This window comes from Haliaeetus albicilla, chromosome 17 (assembly GCF_947461875.1).
Source record: "Haliaeetus albicilla chromosome 17, bHalAlb1.1, whole genome shotgun sequence".
Taxonomy (NCBI): domain Eukaryota; kingdom Metazoa; phylum Chordata; class Aves; order Accipitriformes; family Accipitridae; genus Haliaeetus; species Haliaeetus albicilla.
Genome location: NC_091499.1, coordinates 30,710,514 through 30,729,959, shown reverse-complemented (window position 1 = coordinate 30,729,959; position 19,446 = coordinate 30,710,514). Strand labels below are relative to the sequence as shown.

At 46.2% G+C, this 19,446-nt stretch overlaps 1 protein-coding gene across 8 annotated transcripts in view; it reads left to right on the top strand.

Annotated features, from left to right (window-relative positions):
• The first annotated feature begins 458 nt into the window (after nt 1-458).
• MTCL3 (MTCL family member 3) overlaps nt 459-19,446 on the top strand; it is a 41,403-nt gene continuing 22,415 nt past the window's right edge. For all 8 annotated transcript variants that reach the window (XR_011328518.1, XM_069805206.1, XM_069805205.1 and 5 more), the window contains exons 1-4: nt 459-590; nt 2,590-3,650; nt 4,007-4,231; nt 7,712-7,870. Coding sequence is in view for 7 of the 8 variants with exons in the window: in XM_069805206.1 (XP_069661307.1) it covers nt 2,676-3,650; nt 4,007-4,231; nt 7,712-7,870 (1,359 nt within the window). In the remaining variant the exon portion in view is untranslated. The remainder of the gene's footprint in view (nt 591-2,589; nt 3,651-4,006; nt 4,232-7,711; nt 7,871-19,446) is intronic.

Genomic DNA, 19,446 nt, shown 5'->3' with positions numbered 1-19,446 from the left:
ATAACACCAGGGGATGATCTTCAACAGAGCAGAGCGGCTTGCCTTTGTTTCTCCCCTTCCCGGTGGTAGTGGGCTGCTGTCGAAGGGACGCGGGGAGGACCCGCTCGCAGGCGAAGGCGGGGAACAAAGGAAAACCCAGTCACCGTCCCGCTGCCGGTGCAGAAGGCGCCCGGCATCCCTGCCTGCTCAGAGCAGGCTCCCCTGAAGGGGACACCGAAGAATTGGTCGGAGTCGATTGCCGGGACGCACTGGGGAGGGAAACGGGGAGCATCCCTTGCACGCAGCCTGCTCCTTCCCCCCCATGTACGCTGTAATCCTACTCCACCATGTGCAGCTAGATAAGGGGACGCAACTCAGCCTTCAGGCCTGGGCGGGGTTCTTGCCGTTTAATCTTTTCTCTTCTCTTCCCTTCGCTGCTTTCATCCCTCCCTCCCCCCCGCCCCCCCTTTCCGTCTCCCAGGCCCAGTGAGGTCAGCTCATGAATATTGCTTCATTTTCCTGAGAGGCTCTGGCAGCGCCGGGTACCTCGTGTGCGGGTGCCCGTCTCTCTGTGCATGCATTTCGCCAGCCCGGCAGCAGACAAAGTGGTGGTGAGTAATGCGGCTGCTTTAGATCCAAGCCTTTCTTTTTTTTTTTTTTTTTTTTCCCTCCTCCAAAAAGGGAATGTTAGTCGGGATTCAGATGCAACAAACCCGCTAGGTATAAAGGGGGACCAGCAAAAATCCTCCTGTGCCTTTATAACCCGGACAAAAGGCAGAAGCGCTCCCAAACCTTAAACCGCGTTTGCAAATTGGGATCTCGCAGAGGGAAAGGTGAGGGGAAGGGGGGCCGGGGCCAGGGAGAAGCCCTGCCTGAAGCCCCCGGCTGGGGAGATCCCCACGCCGGCAGCTGGAGCCACCAGACTTTGCCCTTTTGTTGCTGCCGCTTATTTACCTGTTTTTTCCGCCTGGGCAGCTGTTCCCGACAGGAAAACCTGCGGAGATGCCACGTGGGTTTGCCTCTGGGGAGGAGGTTGTGTGGCGGAGTTTTGTGAGGCCAGAGATTTCGGACTTGGGCTCAAAAGGGGCTTTCGTGGTGCCAGTTAAAAGAAAAACAAACAAAAAAATATACAATCGTCCAACTGAACCATAGGTGGTGGCCGGGCCTGGAATTGGGGGCATGCACGGTGCGGGTTGTGCTCCCGGCAGATCGCGGCTGAGCCTGATGACTTTGCTGCAGTGAAACTTCCCGAAAAGATCCAGGTATAGTGTAGGGTTCCTGATCACTATTTTTAATTTCATTTTGAACAGTAGGTAAACGGCAGAGTAATGAGTAAGAGAGAGGATCTAAGCTGAGTTCTGGCTTTTTGCAGTTTCTTTAGGTTTGGATTTCAAGAGTGGCATTTTGTACCTGTACAGCTCTGAACAACAGTAGTGTCGGCATTTGGTTTGTGATGGGTAAAACACAGATGCAAAGCAAATCTTTTGTGAAGTGTTGTGATACAAGTGTAAGTTTTGATAGGTTTACACTCCCATGCTCCCTTTTTACTAATTAGTGCCTGGGAAGTTTCTGCCAAATTGTGTTCTTTTGAGCATTAATTCCCAGTATATTGGTTAAAATCAGGGCGATAATGACAGTGCATTTGAGAAGAGACCCTGTGCTCTTGCCAGTGACAGCAGAGCAAACACAGTCTCATTGTCTAGTGTGTTCCAGGGAGTAAACCAATCGTCAGGGTACGGTATAATGTCTACATTGACTTTGCCCAGTCGTGTTTCTCTCTTTATTCCCTCTTCCAGCAGGGAATGGTTAAGCCGTGTTCTAGGAGGGAATCGTTAGGCCGTATTGGGAACGCTGCCGTTTCTACTTTTGCCGGTGTTTTGCCTTTAAGGAGAGTTGAATAAAGGCTATGTGAAAACAGTTTGTGGATCATAGCCATTATTTTCAGCATATATTAAGGAACGGTAGCAGCAGGATGTGGCCTTTCACGGCCCTTTTTAACGATCTGTTGTGGCCATGAAAACTCTGGTTTTGTCACTACGGGGGGGAATCGCCACGTGAGCACCCTTTGGCAAACACCCCGTACCATCTCGCGCTGGGTGCGGGTGTAGTCCTTGCTTCCTCTGCCCTGAAAATCTGCCGGAGAGATTATGCCTCAGCCCTACGTCAGCACAACCCGCAACAAGCCTGGCTCAGTCTGAAGTCCTGACAACGCCTCTGGAAGCCAAGCAGGGGCAGGTCTGGGTTTAGAAGCTGCTCGAGGGGCCCCTTTCCTCTACGGCCCTCGGTTCCTGAGTGTCGGAGGCCTAAGCTCGTCGCCGTCGAAGCCGAAGGGAACGCTGCTGCCGCTCGCAGCCTGCAGCCCCTTTGCAGAGCCGCCCGTCCTCGCTCGGCCCCCGCAGACACCTGGAAGGGGCCTCCGAGGAGGCAGACGGCCGCGGCGGCAGCCCCGGGCTGCTCCTCTGGCCTCGGCAGCGAGGCAGGAGCGGGAGGGAAGGCCGCGGGGCGGGCGGCGGGGGCCGGGCCGAGGCTCGGGGAGCGGACGGGGCGCGGCGGCGGCCTCCCCCCCCCGGTCGCCACCCCGACCGCCTTCTCCCGCTTCTCCCCTCGCAGCTCTCAGGGCGGCGGCGGCGGCGGCGGCGCCGGAGGAGGAGGACGCCGCCGCCGGTGATGGACGTCTCCCCGAGATAGCCGCCGCCATGAGCCAGCCGCCTGCAGGGGGCGCAGCCGCCGAGCCTCGCCTCCACCCCGAGGGCAGCAGCGGCAGCGGCAGCAGCGGCGGCAGCAAGAAGCAGCAGCAGCGAGCCTCCTCGCCGGCCAGGGCCCGCGACACCCCCCTTCGCCCGCCGCCCGCCGCCGCCGCCGCCGCCGCCGCCGCCGCCTCCCGCCTCCCGCCCGCCGCCAAAGCCGCCTCGGCGCGATCGCCGCCGGCTCCGGCCCCCAGAGCCGCCCGCGGCCGCGCCGCCGACAAGCCGCCGCGCTGCGCGGGGCCGGCGGGAGCTGTCCAAGCCGGCGCCGGTGCTGAACCGCCGCCCGCCGCCGCCGGGAAACCCGCCGCCGCCGCCGCCGCCGAGGAGCCGCCGCCGCCGGCGCCGCGGGCCGCCGAGGAGGCGCCCCCTGCAGGAGGAGGCGGGGGGGAGCGGGAGGGGGCGGTGGCTCCGCAGCCGCCGCCGCCGCCGCCGCCGCCGCCGCCCAAGCACTGGCGGGGGAAAGCGGGGCGGTCTCCGCTGAAGGGCGCGGGGGAGGCGGCCCCGGCGCCTCCGGCGTCTTCCTCGGGCGCGGGGAAGGGCCGCGGGGCGGCGGGCGGCGGCGGGTACTGGAAGGAGGGATGCCTGCAAAGTGAGCTCATCCAGTTCCACCTCAGGAAGGGGCTGGCGGCGGCCGCCCAGATGCAAACCAAGGGCAGCAACCACAGCGGCAGCGCTTCCTCCTCCTCCTCCTCCTCCGCCTCCTCCTCCTCCGCCTCCGCGGCCGCCGCCCCGGCCGAGACTCCCCCGGCCGCCTCCGCCTCCTCGCCCTCTGCCATGGCGGCGGCCGGGGCGGAGGGGCTGCGGCAGGGCGAGGCGGGAGGAGGCGGCAGGAGCGGCGGCCCCGAGGGCTCCCTGAGCCCGCAGCTGCAGGAGGAGATGCAGGAAGAGATGGAGAAGCTGCGGGAGGAGAACGAGAGCCTCAAGGTGAGGGGCCGGGGGCGGCGGCGGGGAGGGGGGGGGGAGAACCGGGTCCGGGGGGCGTCGGGGGGGGGGGAACCGGGAGCGGGCGGCCTCCCACCCCCGCGCCGGGAGGAGGCTTCCCCGGCTCCCTCTCGGCCGGCACTAGCGCTGCAGGCAGGGCGAAGAGGGCCCGGTGGTGGGGCGGGCGGGCGGCGGCACTTCTCCGCTGCTTTGCGGTGCTTTTCGTGAGCTGGGTTGTGTTTAGCTGGTGCGTCCCTGCGGGCAGGAGCTCCGTTTTGGCCGTCTTCCCCTCCACCTGCTGGCATTTGTGCTTTTGACCCACCTGTTGCGTCCTTGTCCCCCTCTCGCCCCGGTGCCAGAATGAGATAGACGAGCTGAGGACAGAGATGGACGAGATGAGGGACAGTTTCTTCGAGGAGGACGCTTGTCAGCTTCAAGAAATGCGCCACGAACTGGAGCGAGCCAACAAGAACTGCCGGATCCTTCAGTACCGGCTGCGCAAGGCCGAGCGCAAGAGGCTGCGCTACGCCCAGACCGGCGAGATCGACGGCGAGCTCCTGCGCAGCATGGAGCAGGACCTCAAGGTACAGACGTGAGCAGGTGTCGAGGGGAGGGAGCACCTCGGACAGAGACACGGCCGTGCTCTCGGTCCTCATGACTCAGGCATTTCCATCCGTTCTGTCGTACGCTCTGCACCCAGTGCAGCTCACAGGATAGCAATGGCCAAGCTCACCTCGGTGACAGAAGCCCTTCGGTACGTAGGTAGGCTATTTTCAGCTTTAGTCCGATAATTTTTTGTGAAGTTAATGTGCAAGAAGCAACTCAAATACAAATTAGGATCTAGAGGTCTTGGATCTTTTACGACAAACACGAGACATACCCTGCCACTGCAAAATTACACCAACCTCACCGAATAGTCCCACTGACTTTGAGGGGATTATGGTACTCTATAGTAAAGATTTCAGAGGACTGGCAGATTGAATACTTGCAGAGCCACGACACAAGATCCTGACTCCATTGGTGTCAGTGAAAAAACTGCTGTTATCTTTAGTGAAGCCAGGATTTTCCACATCCCCCTGAAACCATAGACACAACCCATCAAATTTCAGCGTGTAATCAACTGTATTTCATCCGTAATGTCTGAATGAACCACAGCCTGTTGTTGAGGAAAAGCTTCAGTCCTTGTTTAAAGATTGCCATTGGTAAAATATCCATAATTTCCATTCTAGATGGGTCCAATTGCAGAAAAAAAAACCCCCTTTCTTGCGCTAGTTGGAAGTTGTTTAATTTCTGCTTCCGTCCACTAGACTTTGTGAAGGCTGCTACTGAATCAGGACTCCTAAACTTTTTCAGTTGACTGGTCTCCTGCCATTTCTCATGGAAGTTCAGACCTCTTTTAGCAAATGTGAGCTTATTGACCACACTTCTGCCTAGGACTCTAGTTAACTATGGCTCATTGGATTCTGTGGACTGCAGTTGAAAATGCTAATTTAATACATGATCAGGAAGAAGGTAATTTTCAAACTTCTTTCTGATCAGTATAATGGGTTGAGAGTCTGCTATTCCCAGGCCTGGTTTACAGACTTGGATCATCTTTTCTGAATAATTTCCAGCTTGTCATCATTCTTATTAAACTGTAGAAACCAGTCCAAGACATGTTCCAGTAATTTTCTCACTAATGCCATTTAAAATGCTAATATCTTTCTCTCTATTTCTGTTTGATATTCCTTTTCTGTATGTATTCCAAACCCATGTTTGCTGTTGTGGCTGTGACGGTTCTGTAAGTACAGCCGTCCGCGTGGCTTTTGTCAAAATAGTGTCTTCCTGGTCAGAAGCAAAACAACTCCTTTGTCAGGGGAATTTCTGATCGAAACGAGGGATGTTTTGCACACTCAGAAGGATGCTTAGGTGAATAGTTGAGACACGCACCTTTGCAGGCAGAATTTGAATGTGAGCCTTCATGTCCCAAGTGAATATTGTGATTCCAGCTTATAGAGCTTATAAAGTTGATTTCTTTGTTGGCTCAATGTTGCTTTGTATTAACAAGTCATACATGCGCAGGGCCTGGGAGGCAAATGGTGAGGGCACCTCTGGTGAGGTGCTCTCTGCAATAGAGGAGACAGCAGCTAAGGCCTTAGGTTGAGCTGGACAAAGGGCTCACTTTAACTAGGATTTCTCCCATGTCTTTCCCAATAACCATACGACTGACTCTTTGGAAAGGAATAGTGTTTTTGCAAAGCGTTTCCACAGATCATGAATGTGTTCTGCTTTGGAGTAGGGATGAATGTCTAATGCCAAATTTCTGCCCAGTTGAATTCCGGGTGCTGGCTAACCATAACTGTAACTCGTGCAGTTCCCTGTAGTGTATCCAAGGCCTCTTCTGAAGAATTTCTAAGCAAAATAACATTGTTTATTTTGCATGGGTAATATATTAGGGGACTTAATCCTTCAGAGATACAGTCTTGCATATAGCTGTATTAAAATGCATCTTGCATAAATGAGTCCCATTTCCCATGTGATCTAGAATGCTCTGTAGGATTTCCCTGCCTTAATTGCTACTCCACCAAATTTTGTGTCAAAAAATCACTACCAGTAATGGTTTTGTTATTTGGTTGTATTTACTGAGTCAGACTGTATCTATGGACTGAAGACAGATTCTGATAGGATGCTGTTAAAAATATCCCCCATGATTTTCCACTTACTTTGGTTGGACAACAAGATGAGCAGTTTAATACCGAGTGGAGGAAAAGACATCAAGCTGTAGCCCTGTGGTGTGATTCTCAGCTCATCCTGCAGTCTCTTCGGAGCATGGTTATAATTGAAATTCCCCTCCACTCGCTCTTTCTGTTGGGCATTATGTGTCTTGAGTGCGTGTGCTGTGGGGGAGGTTATTGAATGATCTTGTGCTACACTGCAGTGTTGTATCTGTAATTCACACACACTGGGTTTCTTGTCAGGGGAGGCTGAGTCACTTGCTGCTGCTGTTTTCTGATAGATCGGATTCTTCTAGACTGCTTGCTTAAAATAATTTTTTTCTTTAGAGTTTTAGTATGTCAAAGAGAGTTCTTTGACATAAAAGCATAAAGATCGTTCTAGTGAAAGCCATAAAGGATAGCTCTCAGCTCCCCTAGCTAATGCTAAGAAAGATCAATTATACTTTCCAATGTTCTAAAAAAAGCAGGACATTAGGCTTTTCAAACTATGTGTCTAAATCCCCATCATAACCGTGATTAGTGTATATTTAAATATTTTTGGTGCATGATTATAGTTTCTGGTGGTTTCACAGAATACAGTCCTAGTGGCTTGAATGGCAAAATCCTCAATACTTCACATGAAGAAGAGGAATTACATCTTGGCATGTGCCTTTTAACGCTATTCCTGTGAAAATGCATTAAAGCAAACCCAAACCCCAAAACCTTAGTGTTCATTTTCATTTTATGTCCATCATTGGACATCATTTGCGTAAACACAACATCAGTAAAAATGTTGTTTGTTCATATTTTACTCTTTAAATGAACCAATAGTAGTACATACCAGATATTTAGATTAACTGTCCATGAAGGAGAGAGAAACTAGCAGGGTCAAAATAAAGATGTGTCCATTTGTGCTCCTATACAAGGCACAGGTAGGGAAGGCCTGGAGAAGGTAGGCCTTGCTTTTAGATGCTTCTGCATGTCGAGTGTTGGAAGGGCATATGCCTTAGTGCGTTGAAAAATATTAGCTGGCAGTGGTTGAGAGAAAATAGATGCTGCACTGTCTCCAGGAATAATGAAGGTCCAGTTGCACCGTTGACATAACAAAACCTAAGAAGGAGTTGGGGTTTAGTGTCTAATGTGGTCCCCAGTGAAGTCCATAGGAATAGTGTACCATTTTTTGGAAGGAATTGGCTTGAATTTGGAATAATTTAGAATTCTGTCTGTAGATGTCCTTGTCTACATGTTTCCTTACATACCGCTTCCATCAAAACATCCAGAATTAACCTCTAAGTGCTTGCTTAGGCACTAAGAATTGCAGCAGTAATTCTTTTTTTTTTAATCTTTCTTTTGAAATACCATTTCATTTAGGTTGCGAAAGATGTATCGGTGAGACTTCATCATGAGTTAGAAAACGTGGAAGAAAAACGTACTGTAACAGAAGATGAAAATGAAAAATTAAGACAGCAGCTTATAGAAGTTGAAATTGCCAAACAAGCACTACAGAATGAACTGGAAAAAATGAAAGAGGTTAGTGTTGCTTTTTGCTTCTACACAAAGTATTTGAAGTTCTCAAATTCTTGTTGCTGAACTAACTGTTTTTCTTCCTATAACTTGTTTTGGGGGCAAAAATACGGCAACAAAATACAGCAGGCAAAAGCTAAAAGCTGTAAAGAGTGCTGAAGTACAGCTTGGTGATTGGGAAGCTGAGAGCAAACTAAAATATTTGGTGTTTCCTAGGCCAAATGGAAACTAAACTATGGTTTTGTTTTTCCTATACAAGGAGGGAAATGTGGAACTGATGGTAACAGAGTTCAGAGGCTTTGAGGCATTCTACTTACCTTAAGATACATGCAGGAAGAGTGCTGGAGGGAGTCAGGGGCATCTAACTTTGCAGATGATGTTCCCCACATGTTTTTACTAAGACCAGTATTTTTCCCTTGCTAACTACTACTAGGGACTAGTAGGCACACTGAGGCTGGGGATCTAGCCACCTCCCCATCTTGTTCAGTCATGCTCTTTGGAGTATTGGGAAGTGAGAGACTCTACCTGGCCTTTCAGTCTGAGCATAATTTTACATTATATCTAATTCATCTTCAAAATTACGGCATTCACCATTATATAGATGCAAGATACTGTGCCATTAAGTAAGCAGAAAATTGTATTACAGCAGTAATAGCTTGGCCGGCAGAGATAACAAAGCATGCAATAAAAAGAGAAACTGTTGACTAAGAATGACTTCTCAGAACAGATTTTAGCTCTCCAGTTCACTGTTTAAAATTCAGTGAATGCCACTGATTTTCACTTTTAGTAGTATTCCCTAGCAGGAATGCCAATGTCCACTTTGATCTTGTATGAAACAGAAGAGATGTATTTCAGTTGTTAAGAAAGGCGGGGAGTTTTCAGTTGTATGATAAGTTACAGTATTTTTAGGAACTGCAAGTGCTTACTTTAAGTGATGTAGTATTAAAAATACTCATATGTTTTCTTTACAAGAACTGAATTTCAAACATGTTAGTAGAGGATAAACAGGTGGCTTTTTCCCACCTTCTGCTGCTTTTCCAGATAATTGCAGATTTGAAAAGGGCACGAAATCTGAACTTATTCAGCTTCCTTCCCCTCTGCCTGAGACTTTCTTCTTCCGTTTTCACTCTGGCTTCTGCCATCAAATGCAACTCGGTTTCCAGGACCATCTTCTTTATGAGAGCATGATCTTTCTGCAATTATCCTTACAGCTTGTTGTTAAGCTTGGCTTTACTCCAAATTTTTCATTTTTCTTGTCCATTCAGACTCAACTTTCTTGTAGATTCCCATTTCTGGATCCTTTCCTCCTACCCTCTGGTAGGTTGCACCACTGTAAGCTTCTTTTGCCTTGCTGCTTCATATGCGTCTTCGGATTACAATGAAGTGCAGTGGCAATTTAATAGCTTATGTCCTTTGGGAGCTGTGTACCTGCAGGAAATTAACCCAATAAATAGGCTTCTTTGTCTCTGTCATCAGTAGTCACTTTCTCCTTACCCTGATTCTTCCCTCTGGCCCACTATGCTGAACTATGGTTCTGTGGCTCTCACGCTGCTCTCCACTTCTTTCTTTGGGTTAGGTGTTTTCCCCTTTCTGTCTTTGCTGTTGGTATCAGTGGAAGGATGCTGGAGACTCCAGGAGAAAGGAGAGTGTCAAGTTTTTGCTAGGGGCTCTTCTACACTGTACTGTTTTCATGAAGCTGAAACAGATGGGTGATTCCCACTGGCACAGATCAGGGGCACTGAGCCAAAATGGAAAAATGCAGTAAGACTTTACGCCAGAGCAGAGGTGGAGTGGACAAAGAGTCAGAAATACATCCTTATACTGAACTGGAGAGGAGAACTGCCATGCCCAGTCATTATATGTGTCATCATAATTAGGCAGGAGTTTTCATTTATGTATTTCGAACAGGCTGCTGAGTGCCTTTCAGTAGGAGAAGGCTGTTTTTCAGGCTAGGACTTTGAGCACAGCATGGGGGAAGTTGGAGGATGGTTGAGGAAGTGCAAGTCAGAGAAAAGCAAGTTTGAAGTGAAGCCAAATTATTACACACTTTGCAAGCATGCCATGACTGGGGGGACTGATGGAAGGATGCTGGTGAAGAATACTAATTCTTACAGACTTGAAACTTAGAATCTGTGAAGAAGCTATAAGAATGTTAACATGAAACAACAATGAAAACAACCCAAAGCAGTCTGAAGTGCATTAGAATTTTTCTGTGACAAATGCCTTTTCTTCTTCTCTGGCAATCAAATATTTCATGCATCTTAAATGTCATTGGCAGGTAGTCGTAATGTTAATTTTCTATTTGCTTGTGAGTTATTTCCTCTAGTTTCATGGGTTTACAAGCCTTTCTCGTTTCAGTACAGCCCTTATAACTTAAGGAAGTTCTACTCAGCATAAATAGAAACACAGAATCAAGGCCTTTTGTCTGGATTGTGATCTTCACTTTACTGAGCCTAGAATTAATGGGAGAGTTAATCTCCAAAGACAAGGAAGCATTTTTATTTTACAGCATAACAACAGGGCTCAGAGTATGTAATGACTGATTTCTGTACTTTTATGTCATCAAAGGTACTGCAAAACCACAAACCTTTCCATTCTTGTTAAAATCTATTTATGTATAACTGCCATGGGAAATTTGTTCTCCTTTTATAATGAACAGTGTGAGATAGCAGAGAATGGTTAAAAGACTTAATAGAAAATGTTGGAGGCAGAAGCATAATTTTTTCTTAGGTAGTCTCTAGAGCAGGACCAAAGCCAAAGTTCTCTCTGTGTGGATTCTATATTGTTCTAAAAAGCGTGGTAAACTTGACTGGAAACATGTATAAAAGATAAACGCTAGCAGATGTGTTCGTGTAGAGACAAATCTAGAGTTCTCCAGTAAACATTTGGGTGAATATAGACTTGTGAACGTACTAGTCCATTAATAGAGAGTTGCTGTTTGCTTCCTGGGTTTGGAGCTTTTGAAAAAAATAGTTGTGATATATTCCATGACAAATAGAAGTTGTTGTTGATGGCAGCAGAAGCTTGCAAGCATCCAGGATTTGGAAGGTGTTCCAGCAAAGCATACATTTTCTATCAGTTACTTCTACTTTCAGTCCCCCAACCTGCAGCTATTTCATTTAGTGTTATTCCTGCATACGTCCACAGAGAAAGACAAGATTTTTCATCTGCATTGTCAGTTCTCAGAATTTATTTGTAGCAACTGCTGCCGATTTCCTCTTTATTAGTTGTTTAATTGTAACGCTTTTTGCGAAGCTGAAAACAAAGTAGAGAAATTGTTTCTTAGAAGAAAGAGAAACCAAGTGTAGCTAGATGTAATTTTTTCAGATATAAAAAATTGTTAATGAATTGTTAATTAATTAATTAATGTTCATTAATTTGTTGGTAACTGTTTTTTAAAGCCTAGCTTACTCTTGTAGAGCTTTTCATGATCACAGCATAAATGAAGAATTCATTCGTTTGCTATAGCTATGTCGGAAATACCCAGTTAGCCGTGCTTTAGATGGTATGTTGTGAGCCAAATGAAGTAGGGGGAAAAGATGACAGATGTAGTGGACCCTGGGCCTTACAAATCCTCATTGCAATGGAGATGCGTAATTGCAAGAGGCACAGTGTTTTTCAGAGACATATGTCTTTCTGGATAGAAATAGATTGCTCTGCTAGTGCTCCAAGCTGCGCAGATGCAAGACAGCTCAGTTCTTACAGCCCCATTAGGGTGATGTTGTCAAGCTACCATTTTCTTCTTCTAAGCATAGGTTATTAGCTCAGATGCAGAGCTTGCAATAACCATGGCTACACGACATGTGAACCAGAGATGCCTTTTGTCCCTTCAGTTCAGACTGCAGGCAGAGGAGTTTATGCCTCCTTCCATGGGTCTGTGTTTTACTGGAGCGTTACCTGTCTTGTCAGTCAGTCTGGTTTGTATGCTGCAGGGAGGTGGAAGAAGGCGGCAGGGTCTGGGGAACTGGGCACTGGAGCTGGGAGGAGGAATCTGAATTCTGTTCCTGATTTTGATACTAACCTGCTGCAGGACCACAGGAAAGTAATTACACCTTTCTGCTTGCTCTTACAACCTTTGCCTGCCCTTTTAATGCACAGATTAGCTCTCTATACACCTCTAAGTGCTCAGGCTGCACAGAAATCAGGAGGGTAGCTGGAAATTTCACAACAAAAGCTGCTGTAAAAAAAACCGCAACAAACCCGAACACACACACACACACACACACACACAAACCCAAACCAAAAACTGGAGAGCTGTGAAAAGAACTGGTGAGGGACAATCTTGTCCCAGTCCCCTTGATCACCAATATCAGCTTGCCAGCTATGTCTCTCTGATAAAAATCCAGTATCTCTCCTTTCTCACAGCCCTTCCTCTAAGCCCCTTCTCCTGCCATTTCACCACAACCACTTATTTCCAGTCTTTCTCCTATAACTCACAATGTCTCAGATTCTCCAGGTTCTCTCTCTTGGTCTTGATCTTATTTCTGGTTTTGTGGGGTTTTTGTTGGTTTTTTGTGTGTGTGTGTGTATGTGTGTGTCTTGTAGTAGTGGCTATTTTGCTGTGTTCTGGTTCCTGAGTCCCAGTCTTGTCCTCCCTTCCACTCCCTCCTTCCCTGCATCTTCTCAACTCTTCATGAGTGTCCAATCTCCTCCCTGGATTTCAAGTCTTTTCCAGTTCATTTTCCTCTTATTCTACTCAAAGTATATTGTCCCCATTTCTTAGTTACAGCTTCTCTCTTCTGTGAAATTTGTCCTTTTCCCCTGATTCTTCCATCCCCTCATACAAATTTGCCAAGCTTCCTTGGTTTGTTCTGTTCCTTTCCTTGTTTCCAAGCCTTAGCTCTTCACTTTTGCATCTGGACTGAGAGCAGTGGAGGATCACTCACTGTGCTAGGAAACAGCAACTCTATCAATCACTGTGAGCACTGGAGAAAAGGTTTCTGGTTCTAATGCCTAGCCTCAGCTTCATCTAGACCTGCATGGAGCAACAATTGCAGGACTAGTTAGGCTTTGCCTTCTGGCCTGGAGTTGGAACATAATCTGTCAGCTGGAGAAAACGTGCAGATCGAGAGCTGGGGTGTGAGAGGCTGTGGTAGTTTGTAAATACAGAATTTTCAGCAATTTGAACTGGTAAACTACAAGAAATAATTACTTGGTAACATATAGGAATGGAAGATTTCTAGAAGGTTATGGTTTGGCCAGTCATGATTTGGATGAATTAGAAAAGTATGAGGTATATATCATATACAGACAAAAATGTTCCAGAGCACAGGCGTACTGGAACTTCTCAAAAGAATAGTTGCTAGAATATTTTCATACGAGCAAACCCAGATATTCTTTTCTTGGAAAGAGCTGAATAGTTTTGCTGAAATTTTCCAGAATACTAACAATGTTGATAACTCATCCTGAGACAGATGCTTGGTGTGGAAAATCTGCACCATCCAAAACATGGTGAGCTTGTAAGAAACTGGAAACAAGTCTCATAATGGGTGGTGGTTTGCAAGATTTCCAATAGGCAAGGCAACCATATCCAACAGCAGCATTACGTTTTTGGATGCCTTCAGAATTGAAACTTTCTCGTCTGCTATTTCTCTTGGTCCCTTTGCTCAGGACCTTAAACTTCACGATCGGACAGTTGGGACTGCCAGTGCTACCATTGGCCATCAATCCCCTGACCAACGCTTCCTTATTTGCAAGAGGTCCATTCAAAGTGATTGCCACAGCTGACTTACCACCTGTGGCAAAAATTGTCTTCAATCCATTGCAGAAATGATGGGATGTCTTCTAGTTGTCTGAAAAACGCTTCATTTATTTCCTCTTATTCATCAGATGGTCTCTAGAAGATACCCCAAGTAATGCCACCGATGCTTCTCTGTTCTCTGATTCTTACCCATAGCTCACAGCTGGCCCATCACCCATTACAAGGCAATGCTACATGCAATTGAACTGCTCTTTTGTGTCGAGCACAACCCTTCTTCCTCACTCTCAGAGTTTTTATCAATCCATGGCTGCACTCCAGGCATGTGAGCTATCCCATCATGTCTCTGTGATCCCAGTGAGGTCATAGCCGTGTAAATATTCATGGATTCCTAGCTTCTGTTTGTTGCCCATGCTGCACGCATACAAGTCACTCGAGATGCTTTGCAAAGGAAAGTTTGAGTCTCCTCCATCATGCTGTCCCCCAAGCACTTCCTAATTGCACCTCGTGTTTTCATTTCTCTTCAGAGTTTGAGCCTCATTTCAAACAGCTGGTAACGGAGGGAGTAGGGACAAGGCAGAGAGAGAGATGAGATGCTAGTATGCCTGCTGATGCAGCTTATCAGCTTCACAGATCAGTGTAGTAAACGGTACTCTTCGAAGAGTTACAGTAATTTACTTGCTCCTGGCACCAGATGGCAGCAGGGGAGGATTTAATAGGTCTCTCACAAGCCTGGTTTCTTCCTGGGTCTTTTGGAGGACCCAAATATCAAATCTATCAGCAACGCTTCTACTAAAAGTACCTTTAAGCAGAGGGTTTCCGTGATCTGGAATCTCAGTTTGTCGCCTCATGAAAATTGAATTTGCTTTGGTGAAAAGAACAGGACAATGAGGAGGGTTGTTGTTTTTAAAGAGATGAGAAACAAGTCTCTGCCTGAGCTTATACAGGAGAAAGCAGAAAAGTCCTCTGTCTCCAAGTGCGGCTCAGTGATTCTCTAAGCACCACATCCCCGCAGATGCAGAACCCCCAGTTACTTCTGTCAGACTTATTTGTGTGAAATTCTGTTGCCTTTGGTGTCCTGCCCAAATATTTTGTTCCTTTAAAAACAGTACTCGGCAGGGATGCTATTCATCATCTGTGAGGGTGTGATTCTGACATCTTTGCTCAGAGCACACTGTGATCGGTTCCACAGATTTCACAGTGAGCAAGATAAGCAGAGTTTACTTCAGTTTAGTTCTTTGAATATGAGAAAAGAATCATAATGCAGAAAGAAATGAATTTGTTACAAAATCTGTGGTAGTAATTGTCTGAAAATGTCCTGCCATAAACAGGAAAAAAACCGCATGCATCTGAGAAGCAGTTTACACTTAAACCTCATAAAATTACATTTTAATTATGTATCAACCATCAGGAATTCACATGAGCCATTTGCTTCAAGAGAGTTTATCAAAACTGAACAGCCTGATGTCAATAATAATACAGCTCCAAAACATATGTAAGAAATAGTGAATGATTTCAAAAGAATAAAGCTCTATAAATATCTTATTGTGAAGAGGTTTTGTGAGTAAAGATGCCTAGAGGCAATTTTTTCAGTCATTGAAGCTGGTGTGCTGCTTTGTGGATTCCTATTGAATTGTCTTAAAGTTTGCAAGGATGTGTAAAAGGAGTGGCAGGATTGCTTGCTAATGAGGAATTAATAATGAAAGAGTGGCAACTGTAGTAAAAAGAGTGTACTGGAATATGTCTAAAACAGAAAAGAATTTAACCATTAAAAAACAAAGTTAAGTTTGATCAATTCTTTTGCATCTGTAAACTTAATGCTGCTTCTCTGGTTTAATGGGGGCATGGGAGTCCCTTCCTTGTGGCAGTGTTACCTTATTTTCCTTCCTTCCTGTGATGCATATGAGCAGTCTTAGATTTGCAAGTTCTCTTGTCAAAGTTGTTATTATTGATACTACATACAGTCTCCAAGTAAAATCAGAGTCTCTTTGCAGTAAGCTCTGTGTTAAAAAAAAAAAAAAAAAGAAAAGAAAAAAGAAAAGTAATGACCTAACCAGAACGGAGTCACAGAATAACAGCTGAGCTTCCAAACACATAGAAACTCTGTGTTAGAGAAAGGACGTGAGTCCCTACATTCTGGTCTCAAGTCAGCACCTGAGACCATTTTTTTGCTTGGGTCATGCTTCTCAAAGTTGTTCTTTGCTACAGATTTACTTCCATTAGTCGACAACTAGGTTTGTAAAGTAAATCAGGCTAAGGAAGGGCCCACGCACAGGCAAGCAATGCTAGCACATCCCTCAGATGGTTTTAGCCTGGGTCTGCTGCCACTGCTTCAGTGCTTGGGCATGATTTGGGGTCTAGCCTGGGGCAGAGCTTGTATCTGATTGACGGTTTGGATGCGGTCATGCTTGTTTGAGAGGGAGCTGTGGGGGAGTTTAGCTGTATTGTCATGGCAGCTGAAAGGAGACCAAGTTGTGGAGTGCCAGTTGGCATCAGGTCCTGAGAACAGTCCCTGACCATTTCATTTACTAGTGTAAAAACTAGGCAAAGGGTCTCTGGCTTGGTATGGAGCCAGATGAGATGGCAAATGAGACACAGAACAGCAAGTCCAGTCCATTGCTGCCATGTGAATTGCTACTGCTGAGAATTACTGGCAAGGGGCAACCAGAAGCAGCGACAAAGCCAATGCAACTGGCACGTCCAGCTGTCTGTGGGAGTAATGGACCATGCGGTAACAGTGGCTCAGGTGGTGGATGGTAACTGGTTACCAGAGAAAATGGTTTGTGAGCATGAACTCACAGTGGGGAAGGCTGGAGAAGATGTATCTCTGTTGCTACGGACTTTAGAGTATGACTTCCTTGAGATCTAAAGGAGAAAGAAGATCTTTCTAATGAGGCGGTGTTGCTAACGACTTCACTAAGGTCCTCAAAGTACCATACCACATTAACAAACAGAGGAAAGTTTGGGAAATCCAGTATCGCTTGGTTTACATTTAGTCATCTCCTAATCTTTTTTTGGCACTGTGCTGTCTGTAAGCCTGAGAAGTTTACAGATTTTCTATGAAAAGACATAAAGCTTTGTAGGAGTCTGTAATGATCCTCAATCACAGAAAACAAATTTTTAACTTTGCACTTCCCAGTTTCAGCTGATAGATGTCATGCTGCCTTTCACAGCTGTATGTATAGTTGTATCCATAGACAGTACATAATCCACATTGGTTCTTTTGTTGTTGTTTCGCTTATGTTTTTTAATAATGTTATGTTTTTTAAATTCCAACTATAATTTTATTTATGACCATTTTGTCATTTTTGGCAGAGCTCTGGAATTTTTTTGTAAGACACTGTGTATGATTTGCTTAGTTTCTTAAAGAAAGAGATTGCATGATAGAGAGGCCAAATTCAACCCCTTTGCACTGCTAGAAGAGTGCGAAGGGGAGTATAGAAGTAGGCCATGTTTCTCTAGACTTAGAGGAAACCCAGATGACTTTGCAAAATTGCTCTCTATTAGCTGGAAGGCTTTATGGAAGCAGAACAGGGACATTTTCTAAGCGCTGAACTGGAGGTCCAGATACAGGTTTTTGTACGGAATCTATATACACCGAATGTCAGAATCTTACTGGAAGTCTCACCAAGGCTTTGATGAATAATAGTAATACATGATTTCTGCCCCTTATACCACTGTGTTCAGTCCACTTCTTAACTGTACTAATCCTTCCAAAAAACACCTGGAAAAACAGCACTTGTAATGTGCTGATACAGGTCAAAGTTGAGCATGTTTCAGATTGAAAGGAAAATTACCACAGCTTTGTTTTTATTTAGTGCGTGTGCTCGCTGCTGGCTTCGGGCTGTCTTTCTCATAGTCTTAAATTGAACTCTTCAGCAACCCCACGTGAAACAGTTTTCCGCATTTACATTTTCTGGTGCTGCTAGCAAGTCCACAGTTAAAAAATCTGGGCAGTATGTAGCCTAGTAGATTTATTAGTTATTCTACACATAGAAATTCCCTGTGCATCTTTGAGGTGCCTGCATTCCTGATGGCTCTTTGGCAGAGCCTCACAGCCTTAGGTAGTTTGTCTTGCCTTTAGGACAGTAAGCAGAAAGTAGCACCGTGGAGGTAAGTGGTCCTGTGTTTCGGCTGAACTCAGCTGCCAGTGTGAGGAAGGAGAACCTTCTCCTGTCATCGTACAGATGGCTATTCTGGAGCATGGCATGGGCCCTCAGGGAGTAACCTCAGTGCAGTTTCCAGTGTGAAAACAGGTGAAAGAGATGGGCGAAACCTCAAATGGGAACAGAGACAACAGAGCCATATGCAACAAAACTACCACAGAAATCGCTATGTTTACTATTCAATATATTACTCATGACTTCTTCAGAATGATGGTTCTGAGAACTTGGGTGGCTAGCATAATTCTTACAGAATCAGAAAAGCCAGCTGAAGCAAGTATAGCTTCTATATGTGCTGCTATATATGATTAGTAAGTAGTTCCTGAAAGAGAGAAAATACTGTTTGATTACTAGTGTGCTAATGGCACATAGTAGGATGCAAAAGATGTAGTGTGATACATCTAGGCTTTTGATTGGACTGTAAGTCTCGGTCCTTTTCTTTGAAAGTTGTTGCCTAAGCCATCCTTTTTCCTGCCAAAAAAGAGGTAATCCAACTTAAATGTTTTGTTGCAAGTGCTTGATAAAGTCTCTTGTGTTTGTCTCCAATGCACTTAAAAATAAAAAAAGTTACGCAGTATGGTGAGGCTATTGGTTCCAGTGTTGTGGATTTTTGAGCGGTCCATGCCAGTGTATAGGAAATCAAGTAAAGGTGATCCTAGAGAAAAGCAGAGACACTGTCCAAACATACAGGGATGGGGTTAGAAAAGCCAAAACTCACCTGGAGCTGAGTTCTGGTGAAGGACATTGAAGGTCAACAAGAAGGGCTTCTACAGGTATATCAGCAGCAAAATGAAGATGAGGGAAAACGTGTACACACTGGTGAATGGTGCAGGGAATCTTCTTTCTGTTGGTTTTTGCTGGTAAGACCAGCCTTCAGGAATCCGAGGCCTCTGATACCAATAGGGAAGTCTGGAGCAAGAAAGACTTACACTTGATGGATGATGACCGAGTTAGGGAACATTTAAAGAAACTGGGCATGCACGAGTCCACGGGGCCTGATGGGATGCAGCCAGGAGTGCTGAGGGAGCTGGCTGATGTCATTGCAAGGCCAGTCTTGATTATCTTTGAAAGATCATGGTGATCAGGGAGATTCCTGAGGACTGAAAGAAAGCAAATGTCACTTCTGTCTTCTGGAAGGGCAAGAAGGAGGGTGTGGGGAACTACTGGCTGGTCAGCCTCACCTAGATCCCTGGGAAGGTGGTGGAGAAATAATTCTGGAAACTATTTCCAAACATACCAAAGCCGAGAAGGTAATTTGAAACAGTCGGCATGGATTTAAAAGAGGAAATAATGCTTGACAAAACTGATAGCCCTCTGTGAAGAGATGACTAGCTTGGTGGATGAGGGGAGAGCACTAGATGTCGTTTATCTTGACTTTAGTAAGGCTTTTGACACAATCTTTCATAACATTCTCCTAGACAAGCTGATGAAGTATGGGCAGTGAGGTTGATTGAAAACTGGCTGATGAACTACCAGGCTCAAACAGTTGTGATCAGCAGCACAAAGTCCATATGGAGGCTGGTGACAAGTGGTGTGCCTGTCAGGGAACAGCAAGGGCCAGCTGCTCTGAGGAATGGGGAGCCTGGAGCCATGCACAATAACACAGCCCGTAGGGCTGGGGCCCCACCAGCCAGGGCCCAGTACCTGAGAGAAGTGACCAGAACATGGCCCAGGGAAGGCAGCTGGGATCAACCAAGTGTCCAGATCATCCGACAGGTTTG